Raw genomic sequence first — 14,229 nt, forward strand, 5'->3', positions numbered from 1 at the left:
GCATTCCTACTTTCCAGAGTACCAAACCCCAAAGCCAATGTGTTTGTAGGAGTCTAGTATCTGGTTTAATGGGATTATTTCTCTGTATAGTCTCTCTAGAAAAATGGTCTAAGCAGTAGTTCATTAGCTAAAGCGAAACAGTTTCTCTTCTGACACTGTCTTGCATGGGGTCTGACAGGGAAGGTGCCCACCGAGGTGTGGACTTGCGTGGGACAACACCCACTCTGAGGTTCTCCTCCAAGAATGAGCTGCTCAAAACATAAAACCACAGATCTAGACAAAACTTCGGAGGCTCTCAGGTGTATGTACATACTTGTTTTAGCAACCAGGCTAATACTGCATACACGATTCCCTTTTGGGGAATTTAGCTGTTGCATTGCTATTACATTTAAGTTTTCTTCTTCAGCCTGTCTGACTTCACAACACGCTCAAAGACACAAGGGAACCTTCAAGAGGTTAATTGTTTTATTCTGTCGAATTTGTAGAAACTCTTAAATTAAACTGGTTGAACACCAATTATTAGTCATCATTGCTGTAGGACATTGTTTTTTACTGTATGCTGTAAAAACAAGGAAATAAACATAAGCATTCTAATCACTTTTATGACGTTTATCAAATCGCTCCAGTAAAGCTTTCCATATGCTGCCTGGTATTGTTTGGTGCTTGCTTATGAGAGCCTGGACGGCAGTCTTTGTCTGAAAAGAGAAGAGAAAGTTGCCTTCGCACACCTGCTTATGCAAGGAAGAACAGTATAATCAGTGATGACTACTCAGAGATTCAAGAGGTATTGGGAAATTCACATATAAGATCTACTTTAATAAAAAAAGTTGTCTTTTATATTAGCTAGTTGTCCACATGATGCTTTCCTTGGAAAGGAAAGGACTAAAAACACTGATTGTAGTTTGGATAGACTCAAATTATTGGGATTTATCAAACCTGGGCATTACTAAGTCCAAGTAGCCTTTAACACATGCAAACATTAAGTTTGTGCGATCTCTGTCCCTGACCGCTGGGATGGAAAAGCGCTAGATAAAGCCTGACAAACCTCATCTGATCTCATAGCTGACCTTGCTGGGACCAGGAATTTGGAGTAGGGACCTCCGCCTGTCCTTCCCAACATGAATTCTTCTGTAATTGTATCATACTCAGCATGCACATAATAAGAGAATTTGTATCTAAATTCTGCTCATTTTTACTCTACATGAGATTCAAATGCAAGATTGTGAAGAGAATGCATAAAATTTTCTGTATTTCTACTAGGGACAAGAAATACTCTCCCTTAGTTTTTCCTCACGTACTTAAGCTTGAAGTACAGGTGGATGCATACTCCAGGGACCAACCCCAGACTGATGGTAGAATATCACTGGGAATATAAGAAAAGAGTAGCCAAACCTTTCCTGACAAATTCACATCCTGACTCCTTTTCAGGGCAGGATCAGATAGGCCACTACTCATCTCAAACCTCATTCACGTTTGCATTTTTGTAACTAATACAAGGCACAGAAGATGATCAGAGGGCTGGAGCACCTCTTCTATGGGGACCCGCTGAGAGTTGGGGTTGTTCAGCCTGGAGAAGAGAAGGCCCCAGGGAGACCTTATAGCAGCCTTCCAGTACCTAAAGGGGGCCTAAGGGAGAGATGGGGAGGGACTTTTTTACAAGGGCATGTAATGATAGGACGAGGGGTACTTGCTTCAAACAGGAAGAGGGTAGATTTAGATTAGATATCAGGAAGAAATTTTTCACTCGGGGTGGTGAGACACTGGAACAGGTTGCACAGGGAGGTTGTGGATGCCCCATCCCTGGAAGTGCTCAAGGCCAGGCTGGATGGGGCTTTGAGCAGCCTGGTCTAGTGGGAGGTGTCCCTGCCCGTGGCAGGGGGGTTGGGAGTAGGTGATCTTTAAGGTCCCTTCCAACCCAAACCATTCTATGAAGACCTAACCATACTCCCACTGAAGTGGGTGTTCAAAGGCTTGACTTAGTAACGCAAATCAATGTCATGGGAAATTTCAATTTCAGTTTTGCAGGTACACAGAATACTGTTCCCCTAAAATACAAGAATATGGATAACCGCAAGGGCAGTCTTAGCACTAATACTGCTTCCAGTCTCCTAAACCTGCAAAGACCAAACTCGATAGCTTGCTGGGGCAGCTCCCTTCTAACAGACCAAACCTGTCTTTCTGGTTTCACTGCTGTGAAGCCCAGAATAATCTGCAGTAGATCCTTAAAAAAGGGAAAAAAAAAAAAAAAGAAAGAAAAGCTAGCATTCTTGCAACTTTTGGGGGGCAGTAAGGTGTTCTTTATATCAGTGATTCCTAACAAGTGTTTTGATCTGTGTATTCCTAGGCCATAGCAGATTTTATATTTTTTTTTTGCATTAAGCCCTCCTTTCATCTTGTATGAAAAATTTTTAAAAGCGCATTTTCTGTATATTACTATTTTGAAAAATGCTTAAACCTTGGCTCTATAAGTGTTTTTATGCTCCTGGGCACCACAGATTTCACCAAGCTGTAGGTACTCAAAATATTTTTATATTTTGGATACAAATTATTTTTTTAACACTTTTCTTTTGACCATGAGACCAAAGCTCTTTGTTTCTAGAGCCTTGTGTTACTTAGAGAAGATTCTCAAAGGTATTTGTTATATATGAAATATATTTTCCTAGTTCCTGAAAACTGAACTTAAGACATAATTTACATTTCAGTTATCAAAGGCATGGGAGAAACAAAGTTAGCATCCCAAGAAGACAGAGCTCACACATTCTGAAAGGATGAGGGCTTCCCAATCAACTATTACTATGTCAATACATACTTGTAGGTATCTGTACATTAAATAATTCTGGAGCTCAACTGCCCATTGCTTTAACAAGCTAGTGAAAGCGTATTTGTCTTTATTCAAGCACACAAAAAACTAGCTTTAAATGCATGTATAATAGAGGGCAAAGTGCGTGTTTTAATATTGCAAGGAGTTAACTTACCTTCTCAACTAATTCCTCTGTAGTTATATTTGGATCGTAAGGGATTGGCTCCCCAATGTATGTGCGAAATTTAACGGGAAGTCCTCCATACGGAGGAGTAAACGGCAATCGAGTACTTTCATACAACTGTCTAAAAATTCCTGAAATAGTTTAAGGGAGGAAAAAGTGAGATTATAGTCATGGAAAACACAATCCAAACTTGAAACTGATTAATATGTAAGACTTCTTAAAAATGCATGCTTTGTCTGACAGTCAAGAAGAAATGACAAGATTTAGGTAACTGTCCACCAAAACAAAGCTCGATAGACTTAACAGATCACTGAAATAAGACTGCATTAAAGAACCAAATCACACAGCACAAACCAGGTATACACAAGCTACTTCCATATTTGAGATACTCCTGACCCACAGCAAGCGTGTTAGAGAATCCAAAGTAAGCAGAAGTCTGAAAAGCAAAATCTAAGAAAAAAGAAATCAGAGAGAGAAGTGGAGAAAATATTCCAAATATTTAAAATATATTTTAAAGTTCTTACTTCTTTCTTTAAACATCCTATATCCTTCCCGGACATTTTGAGTATACATTGGAATGATGGGCTAAGAAATCACAAAAAAAACCCAAAAAGGTGGAAATGTAATACCAAGTTTGAATTTTTGTTTTAGTGCCTGTTAATGCAACTAAGAAAATCACTTGAATACAGAGGATAATTATCAGTCAGTTAGGTAAGCAAACAAGGAATCTTGTTATAAAAAATAAACTCCAGAATAGAAATCAAATTCCGTTTCTCAGCTCACACAAGCATTACTGTTTTAAAGTCACCATCTGTAAGGAAAATGACTGACATTATATTAGAGGTTTATACCTTTCATTTTGAACGTCCATTATAAAAGTTAACTGAGATTCTAAAAAAAATAACTTGTATGATATATAGTTATTGCAGTACTGCTGACTGAAACACAAAGTTTTGCAGTTTCTCTGTCTAAAGCTTACATCATGTGTGGTGAATAGGAAAGTTTTCAGCTCATAAAGTCTTGCAGAAAGCAAGCAGACATTCGCGTTTGGCTCATCTCATCCGCTTCCCAAAGTAAGGTCTCACTGAAGCAGTAATATTTGGATAGCACCCCAGTGGCGAAAAAAATTCTGCAGATCCCTTGGACAAATAAGGCATTTGTACGTCCTCATTGACCTGGACTACACACCTTCTGGAGGGCAGATCCTGAGGCAGCTACAGAACGAGTTCACTTCATTATTGTGACTTAAAAGAAAGACACTTGAGATAGCTGAACTTGAAACAGTCACATCTTACAGCCTGGGGTAAGATTTCATAGTTTGTAAACAAACTAACAGTGATTTTATCCATACGTACATTGACTTTTTCCCCCTCTATTGTCCCTTTTCATTTTTATTGAAACCGTATTTTGAGCATGTTGTTGGAATGACTTGTCTAGAAGGTAATGAAAGAACCCCTTTATGCTGTTAATAATCACTACCACAGAACAGAAACCACAGGGCGAGGAGAAAAGAAGCACAAAAGAGACCTAACTAGAGCCTAATAAAGAACTCAAAGCGATGGAAACCATTTCAAGGAAAAAAAACTGACAGATAACAAAAATATCAAACATACATAAAATTGTAATAGTAAACCCTTCAGAATGAGAAATTATGGAAAATTTTTAGAAATAAATTCTTAAAAAATGATCAGTAACATCTTTTAAAAGCATCCAATTACTGGACACTAAAAATACCACACAGCTTCAGCTATTGGTTGAATACTGTATGTCTAACATTTAAAATGTTTGAAACCCACCGATCATACAGACAAAACACTTAAAATTTTAGGAACAGTGCAAGAGAAACTTATCTTAGGCTATAAAGAAATCTGGCAGCTACGAAAGTTACTTGCATACAATGATCAGGCAATGAAGTGCAGAGTGTGTGGCAGCATTCAGTCCCTAAGCTGATAAAAACAGGTACACAAAATCTTGTGTCTGTAAAGCAACATGATCAGAGAGAGCTGCAAGTAACCCCCAGATTTAGATTTGCTGTGCTGGAACTGAGCTGGATCACACCTGGCCAGCTTGAAAATCACAGAATCACAGGACAACGAAGTTGAAAGGGACCTCTGGACTGGTCCCAACACCCTGCACATACTGGTCAACCCCCAGCGTGTACTGGTGCGTAAAGTTATTATATTTTTAAATAATTTTATAAACTGTAGTCCCTGTTTATCTTTTACCTAACTAGATTTTAACCAAATTTTTGGCACAGATAAAATGCAGAATTCAGAAACGATGACTCCTCCCCATTAAGCCTGTCAAACTCCAGCCAGAAACAGAGGGTATTTCTGAAGCTCAGGCCCCTGGCCTACATAAATTCACCTGAGACAAACATATGTCTCAGAAGTTCATTGAGTCAGAACATTACATTAAATAGTAACAATCTCCTTCTCTGACCCTAAGTAAGCAGAGTAGTTATACAAGATGAAGTGCAAACTGAATGTGGACACCTGCAGGCAAGGACTGAAGCAGAAACTATTCCTTGTTTGCTTTAATTCAACTTTTTCAGTGGAAGAACTGTTGAACTTCCATAACATTATAAGAATGGGAGTGTCTATTCATATATAAAGTTATTTTTGTCTGGAAATCCCCATTCGAGTCACTTGTGGCAGGTTACGAACCACCATGTAGTCATTATGAATACTGTAAAGTGTGTGTGGTTCTTTGGTTGATGGCTACACTGTATGCAGAATAAATTCAAAGCAAGGCACTTCTAGTCCTCTCTTGCCCTCATCCAGGATCCAAGTAAGTATTAGCAAAACATACATGAACCGCTACATTATAGAGCAAGTTCTGATATTTAGATAAGTCTATCCCCAGTCTTCAGTCAACCTACAAGACTGGATTGGCCAGTATTGAAAAGGATGCAGCAAGAACAAACAATCAAACTCCAGATTTGTCAAAAGATGGAATCCAGTTACTACTATGGGCCTAACTTTATATAAGAAATGGTAGATGAGGTTAATATTGCCCACCCTGTGCAGTTATCTAAGGTGTGTCTGATCACAGATTTCCAGAGAAATACCGGCTGCCCAAAATTCAGTGGAGCCTGCAAGCTAATTAAGTGATGCCCACCGTCCTGGGATCCAGGCAGACCTCCTGATCATTAAAACAACCAACTGTCAATGAGTGCAATAATAAGTGATAGGAGAGCCAGCAGCACTCACAATGAAGGGGAGCTCAGGCTAGTAGGTGTCAAAGGAGAAAATATTCCCTCTGCCCTCCAGGTAACAGATAATCCTATGTAGTAACTGTTTTACCAAACGACCACAAGAACCTTTCACACTGCTAGAACCTTATCCTCAATGAATACCCAATTCATTAAATAAAAAAAAACAAACACAAAAAGTGTCAACAGAAGGTGCAAACAATTTTAGGTACTACTATTCAGCTATTTTCACATGCTTCAAAATTATGGAAGACCGGAAAGATTAAGATGATTACTAGCAAGGAATTTTGTGATGTGTTCTGATCAGGGTGACACTCTATATTAAGGGCACTCAGATTTTTAAATTCCATTTTTATTTAAAAAGAAAACTTATTACATTGTAGAATAACACTTTAACATTCCAAGTGAAGTGAAAACATCTGGCAACAGATTGTTCAAATGTTTGAAGTAGCTTGAAAGACAGATACGAAAACAAAATGATTAGAAAATCGGTCAAGTTGTTAAAGTGACACCTCTTTCTAACTGTTTGAGTATATTATTAAATTAATACATAGGAGGGAAGACTACAAAGGAATTCAACATGCCCATATGAATTTGAATGGGTTTATCATATTCACATTCTGATATTTTCCTAGTAGTGGTGGTATACAGGCCCATACAATTTATGAAGTATTGTGACAGGAGAGGGAACAGGAGCACACAAAACCTGACTTTTAAAAGGCCACAAAGAAGACAAAGAGGTAGAAATAAGATTCCCAGCCTAAAATTACTTTATCCATCGGGTCAATGCCCCTAAATTTATTCTAGTGTTTAATTAACTCTCCACAAGATCTGTCCCCACAGAGACAGGTGAAGTTGTGAAGAAATATCACCCCAAAGCATTCATTTTGCAGCCTTAGGTACTTCGTAGTAGGAGCTTTAGCACAAGAGACCAAAGCAAAGTTTGAGAAGCAACAAACTGGATGGGGTGAGAATGAGATATAACTGCACAAAAACCTGAAAGGGCTGGTAAGAAATTCAAGTTTTATGGGAAGAACTCAACTCCCTGTTCAGATTCTCCTATATAAACAGAAAAGAATTACATTTATGTGGAAGGCCAAACAAGAGCACCGCAATTGAGAAGATGTTCGTAAGAATGTAAAGAAAAATGATGGTTGTGCAATTCATGATAAAGCAGCAGAAAGCCCATGACAGAACAGATGAAGCCTGGATGTGTACCAGTATTGTCAGACTCAAAGAGCGCTAGGTATGCTAAGTCTAAATTAAGACAGAAAACTCATCTCTAGTGGTGATGATGATGGGAAGTGGCAAGTAGGAAAAAGACAGGGTTGCTGCTCTTTCAGCTCTATGCCATCCCAAACAAAATTATCTCCCAGAGACTGTATCAGAGAAACAGTCTCACATGTGGAATTAGATGGAAGAAGCCAGAGCCAATGGTAGAAGTTTGTATTTGTAGATCATCATCCATCTGGAAAATACAACTGAAACTGCGGCCAAGTGTACAGGAGTGGAGTGCAAAGCAACAGACGCACATCCCTAGAGGATGCTGAGGATCTGACATCAGCACTGAACATATTTCAGTGCACTGTTTTTATGTAGAACTGATTATTGTCTGGTACCACTGACTGAATGCCTCTTTGCAACTGGAGAGTATTAGGTCCCACTTCTGGTTTAGTTTCATCCAAACGGAATGCAGCTCCAGTATTCTAACACATTCCATGATGTGAATGAAAGCATGGTAAGGGAGGGAGATGGAAAAACTGTTTCAAAAGTGCACACATAACTCAAATTCAGGCACTGATACAGACACATCTTGTGTTAGTCGATGCAATCTTTCACAAACATGAAGTAAGGGTAAGAACAAAATCCTGGACCTTCCCAGAATGTATGAGAAGAAAGAAAGATAAGGATAACACATTAAAGAGCCATAAGAAAATGACTGTGTATGTAGATGTAAGGTACAGATCTAGGCTAAAAGTCTAGTAGGATGAGTCCAGTCTAGTAGGATGAGAAAAAAGACAGCAATATCAAGAAGGACCCCAGTGAAGATTCCTGAAATAACAGTCAAGAAAAGAAATTGGATGCCTGCATGATGGAACTGTAGACATGGAGCTGTAGAGATGGATGCCTTTCTTGATGGATACCATCAAGAAAAAGCTATACAATTCTATAAAACCCTTGCTCCCTGTGGATTAATGTGCTTGAGGAAAATGGTGGGAAAAGGAAAAGAAATCTTTACTCCTGAACTACTACTTCTGTCCGGAAGGTTTTCCAACAAACACTCTTAAGCTGTATTTTATAATGAAGCATGTATGCAATAAGCATAAACTGGGATTGGTAACATAGTACTCACCACTTTTGCATCTAAAGCGACCTGAGCAAAGCCTTTTCGATTTCCCCACAGGAGTTGATAACTTTCGTCACTGAATAATGCTTCTCTAACTCCACCTGGTGAGATGGACACCAAGTGTCCATTCTTCAGTGCAATGAGACATTCCTCCCTTGTACCTGGCATAACACCCGTCACTTCCAATAATAATTTAAGTCCTGCAATAAATAAGTAGCAAATGCATATCACAAATACTGCTTGCATGTACGAACAAGATTACAGCTAAATGAAAATCTAATAGCTATATATTTAGTTTAAGGCAAATTTGTACGAGGGAAGTAAAACGCCTACAAAGTAAATATTGGCAAAATGACAAATACGTGACAGCTTTTTTGCCCAAATGTTGTGAAGATGAACCAGCTTATCAGGAGCATCTCAATAAACTAATGCCTCCACATGCTATTTTCCTTAATTATCAAAACACCATCCATGCAATCGAAACTTGTGCATCATAGCTAGAAATCTGAAAATAAACATCTATTCCTCCCTCCTCCTTTTTAAATATTTTAATAGAGAAATATAACATTTCAGTACAATAAGGATTACTACAAAAATACATACCTGAAAAGCAACTATTTTTAGTGTTGTTTTAAAATGTGATGCTTAACATTTTAAACGTGGACATTTTGAGTTGTTAAATTTAGTATTTTGTGATTAAATTGCAAACTACGTGGGTTAAATTGGACTGCTGTATGACTCTTAAGACACAAGAATGGGAGAAGTTAGCAGGCAGTTTCAGAAGTGCATGAACAGTCTGGTGAATCTCCTTCCTTTCTTTCCATAATTGGGATTTCTCCAAAAGACTGAGAACCACAGAAGCACCCTATGCTTTCTTATATTATCTTCACATTTTGAATCGATCCGTTTGGAACTCCCATAGAGAGCTTCAGCACACAAGTCTTCAAATTCACTGTTCCAACAGCATGGTTTGAAAAGAAATTGTTTATATCAATAAATGCAAACAGCAGCTATGGACCACCAGAACTGGGGTCTAGCACTGCACCTTTGACAAAGGTCTGCAACAGAAACTTTGGAAAACAGTGGAAAACACAGTGCCGCATCTTGAAATTGAATTGTATTTAAACTTATTCAAGGCATCGTGTTTAATAAATCTTTCTGCCAAAGACAGATGTTGACTTTGTTTAATCACATTGTGAACTCATATGAATTCCTGTTTTATCCTGCAGCCAGGAATGCCATATCCTTATTAAGTGAACAGGTTCTTCCTTTGCGTGGCTTTCAAACTTTTGCCTGTTAAGAATTATGATGTATCGCATTAATGTATTATCACTTCTTATCGCCCTTTTCCAGGTCACACAGAGTTTTATATCCCTCAATCACGCAAAACTTCTATCGTAGGTACTGACTCTTCAAAGGAAGCCATGCCTCATCCTTGTCCTTCTTTGTATCCTTATTATTTCGCAGCTTTTCTGAGATGGGGAGACCAGAATTCCACACAGTACTGAAGACGTGGGCACCACATGCATTTTGAGTACATAATGGTATTTTGTTTCTTCTTTTTCATGCTAAGCCTAAAATTCTGTTTGCCTTTCGGCAACTGCTGAGACTTAAGCTGACATATTCCTAATGTCATCTAGAAACCTTAAAGTGTTTAAAATTTATGTCTTTAAACTTGGGTTTCTTTTTTTCTTTTTTTAACTTCTGCACTGCATTATAACTAATGCTGAGTTTCATCTGCCATTTAATCAGCCAGTGATTCAGTGCTCCCTGTGTGGGCTTTTACTGCCTTGAAAAAAAACGGCCAGTGTAAAGCTCTGTAACCTCACTACTCGTCTAGATTATGATTATTTTGAACAATATAGGTTCCAGCACTGATTTTTGTCGGTATACCTGGTGAATTCTGTTTCTTCGTGAAAATGAGCTATTTATTTCTACCCTTTATTTCCTACCTTTTAAACAGTTATTCATTCACAAGAAGACTCCTCCTATAACTGTAATTAATCCAACAGATTGAGGTTCAGCATATGCTCAGAAGCGTTCTTTAAAAAAACGATCTGTGAAATGCAACATTTCTCTGCAAAAAGCAGGTAAGTATGGTACAGCAAGAGAAGGTTAGGGAGAAGTTTCACTCATTCTATTACTTTTAACCACATTTTCTACTAATGCAGCAAATGGGGAGGCCTAATCTCCATTATTTGTCGTCTTTTTTACCAGATGCCTTTTTGGTAGCCTTTTTATAGGTTTATACCATATATTTCCCACCTTCTGTTCCTCTAGCATGAACATAATTCATGCAATATATTACATGCGCATCAATAGTCCAGAAAAATTGCACAGATGAGAGTGTTGCTTTGTCTTGACTACAGTTTGCTGTACATTTGTAATAAAAATCTGAGCTACGGACACTTCAATTTGAAACAGTTCCCTCTCATTTATCCCTTAAAAAAGACTCCTTTGCAACATTCTGCTAAGCTTTACCTTCCTTTAGAGGTCCTCTTAAAAGCCAGTCATCTCTTGATGACTTCATGCTTCTGATGTGTTTAGTACTACACAGTATTTACTAAGTATGCCTTTAGCAAATTCTTCCTTACCATCTTTCTAGGGATGCCACAATATGTTCTTGCATCAAACTTACTTGAGTTTATGCTCTTTGTTTTCAGTGTTTGAACACAACTTCCTTTTCTGAAGCATGTCCTTCAACTTTTAAATAGCCTCCCTCACTCTTTAGTATTATAATAATTTTTAATATAAGTGGTGTAAAGGTGTCTTTAAATAATCTCCATGCTATTCCTTCTGAATGCTCCTTCTTTATACCTTGTTCTTCTAAAAACAAATGAGGTTGGCTTTTCTGTATCTTCTCCTTTTCACAACGGAATTACGCATTTCTGTCTCGGTTTACAATGTGTTGAATATTCTGTGGTCAGTATTACAGAGCTCTTTTCAACAGCAGAATCTACAAACAAGTTTTGTGCCCTACTCCAGGCTTTGGTCAAAAGATAGATTTGATGTCATATCCTACTGCAATAGCTACTCAGTGTAGAGGGCCCTCCCCTTTACTGGGCTCTTCTGCCCTCACGGCCCATTGCTGACCAGCCAGCATTAGGTCAATAATATAGTCCCATCCTACACTTTCTACTGAGGCATGACGTTTCATCCCAACAGGATTATATAATGTCTATTTGGAGGCTCCCTTTGGAGGGTCTACCAGCATTTTTATGGCCTTTCACCTAAAAGACAGGATGTTCTACCCTGTTTGCCCATCTGCATCTACCAGCTTTTAGTTTAAAAGTCTAAAAGCAGTCTTTCAGTTTAAAAGCTTTCTTGAAAGTGTAATAAATGTTAAGTTTCACCAAAACCACTAACAAGCTAGGTAAATCCAGCATGCTTAAGTACAAGAGAATATGTTCTTACCTGGTAAACGAAAGACAAAATGATCAGCGACTGACAGACAAAGTCTTTTCTTCCAGAGAAACAGCCTAGACAAAAAGTAAAGGTAGTCTATAGGAATAGCTCCATGGTAATACACAAGAATGCCCGGTCCTTCTGGTAAGTTTTCCACACCATGAAGCTCATAACCTGTTTGGAATGGAAAGCAACGCACTGACAATGATAGCTGTAAGTCATCTGGCAATTTAAAGAAAACCGTTTACTGTCCTTTGTTGTATGACTTTCAGAGAGTTGTGAAAGCCTCTGCAGTAGCTTTTACATTAATTAAATTCTGGATGAAACTTTTGGTCAACAGCAAAGAGAAGGACCTTTAAACACCACAGGTGGACTAACTTGTTGATCAGTTTAATCGCTAGAACCTGACATTTCCCCCAGTGAGGGAACTAAATGAATTATTTCCCATTAGGAAGTTTTCCCAGTCCAAAGCGCAATAATAAAAAACCCCACAACTATATTGGTGTGAAACCGCTTCATCCTCAGAATGAGAGGCAAACCACCAGTCAGGATGCTTTCGTGAAATATGGAAGTGTGAATCTCCATTCTGTCAGGCAGAATGAAAAGGTTTGGAATCTGCATAATAAAAAGTTTCTCTGGTTGAGATGTTTAAGTCCAAACCAGAATCCATCAGAATCCCAAAGAGAGCTTCTCTCCATGAGTTAAGTGTGTTCACTTCAGAGTGGAAGGGAATTTCCTCACAGCCACAGAATACTGTATATCCCTCTCCTGGTTCTTTCTATGTTTGATTTAGGTTTGCGGTGGAGCCAGAGCAGGAGGATAATGTCTACAAAGGCTTGGGAAAGCCACAGCTTCTACCAGCTAAGAGCTCTATTCCACCTTGTCTGCCTTCATCTCCATCCCCGCTACAGCTCCTGACACGAGCCCTTCAGGGAGAAGGATGGGAACAGAGCAGGCAGAGTCCTAGGAAGAGGTAGAGAAAATTTTATACTGCAGGATGTTCAAAGATTAAGGGAAAAAGCTGTGACGAAGGATAACACCACAGGTAACAACCTGTTATTCTTCATCCTTAGGGCAGCAAATTTAAGTCTTGCTGATAGCCTTAAACTACATCCATGAGAAAAACAAGAGCCTAGCAAGCAGCTGGGGATTTTCCTAGGGAGCAGGGTGTGCTGAAAGTATCTGAAGGCTGAGTGTAATGAAACTGAAAAATCAGATTACTTTTAAATTCTGCCACGGTACAAACTTAAATGTGGTATCTAATTTTTTCTTTGTCCATACAGCTCTTAAAATTATTTTCAATTGCCATAACCCAAAGTAGTTTTCACCAACTAAAAATACACTAATTGCATTTCCAACTAGTTGTGTTTTGATCATTTACTAAGTGGGTTTTAAACAGACACTAAGATAAAAGATAAATCACACATCTCCCTTGCAGTTACATTACTAGAACTAACATTAACACTGCGCTTCAGTCATACCATATAAGAAGAAGTGCACCTGCCTATCCACTTAGAGAAATTTACGCTATATAAACTAATTTCTCCGTTTCATTCTGCCTGTTATATATTGTAATCATACAGATGCTATACAAAGTATAATAAATATAATTTCTTTGCATCCATTTGGAAGAAATAAAAATAAATTAAAACTTATGCGTATTTACTATTTATTGTAATTCAAAGCTTCAGACAAGTCATGTCATACTTACCATGCCATATTCTTGCATATATATCCCAAAAGCTTGCTATAGTTTTCCTTGCACTATCCCAAACTTCACTCAAGGGGTCTGCTTTTACCTCACTGTTCCTCTGATATATCAAAAGCAAAATATTACTAAGGTAAATGAAAAAAAGGATTGTTAAAGGAACTATAAAAACAAACAATATTGCACTCATTGTCAGTGAGGCGATGACTATATGAAAAAGGTATTTCTTCAGGAGCTCCACAACAGTCCATTCTTCCAGTACATAGGCAAGGCAGCTCAGGTCAGTCATCGGTATCTGGCCTGAAGCGCAGGATTCTTTTCCACCTATCATGTCCTGCATGGAGGAGAAAATAAATAAATAAGTAAATAAAAGGCCTCTGATCATGGTAGTTTCTCAATTTAGGAAAAAATTTTACTGTAGATATACCTGATGCCTATTTTGGTAGAGCACAGAGTGAAACATTTTGTCTCTCTCTGTCATACTAAGATACTTGCTGGCAATCACCATCCACAATTGCCTGTAAAGGGTGATGAGATTATCCTGTCTATTTATGGATCTTTTTTATACAGC

At 38.3% G+C, this 14,229-nt stretch overlaps 1 protein-coding gene across 1 annotated transcript; it reads right to left on the reverse strand.

Annotated features, from left to right (window-relative positions):
• Positions 1-590: 590 nt before the first annotated feature.
• Positions 591-13,989, reverse strand: LOC134510770 (DGAT1/2-independent enzyme synthesizing storage lipids-like). Its single transcript, XM_063324006.1, has 7 exons — positions 13,662-13,989; positions 11,960-12,124; positions 8,552-8,745; positions 3,509-3,569; positions 3,381-3,434; positions 2,976-3,115; positions 591-695 (listed from the first exon to the last, which is right to left on the reverse strand). Exons 1-7 carry the CDS (start codon positions 13,987-13,989, stop codon positions 591-593), a joined length of 1,047 nt encoding a protein of 348 aa, XP_063180076.1.
• Between the last annotated feature and the right edge of the window lie 240 nt (positions 13,990-14,229).

Source organism: Chroicocephalus ridibundus, chromosome 2, assembly GCF_963924245.1.
Source record: "Chroicocephalus ridibundus chromosome 2, bChrRid1.1, whole genome shotgun sequence".
In the NCBI taxonomy this organism is placed as follows: domain Eukaryota; kingdom Metazoa; phylum Chordata; class Aves; order Charadriiformes; family Laridae; genus Chroicocephalus; species Chroicocephalus ridibundus.

Bases quoted from the DNA above. Each gene is read 5' to 3' on its own strand.
- LOC134510770 (XM_063324006.1), bottom strand. From the start codon at position 13,989: ATGATAGGTGGAAAAGAATCCTGCGCTTCAGGCCAGATACCGATGACT. The intron at 3,570-8,551 runs GTGAGTACTATG...GTGATTTCTTAG, and splicing joins TCGCTTTAGATGCAAAAGTG to CCCATCATTCCAATGTATAC. The intron at 696-2,975 runs GTAAGTTAACTC...TTCTCTTTTCAG, and splicing joins CAGAGGAATTAGTTGAGAAG to ACAAAGACTGCCGTCCAGGC.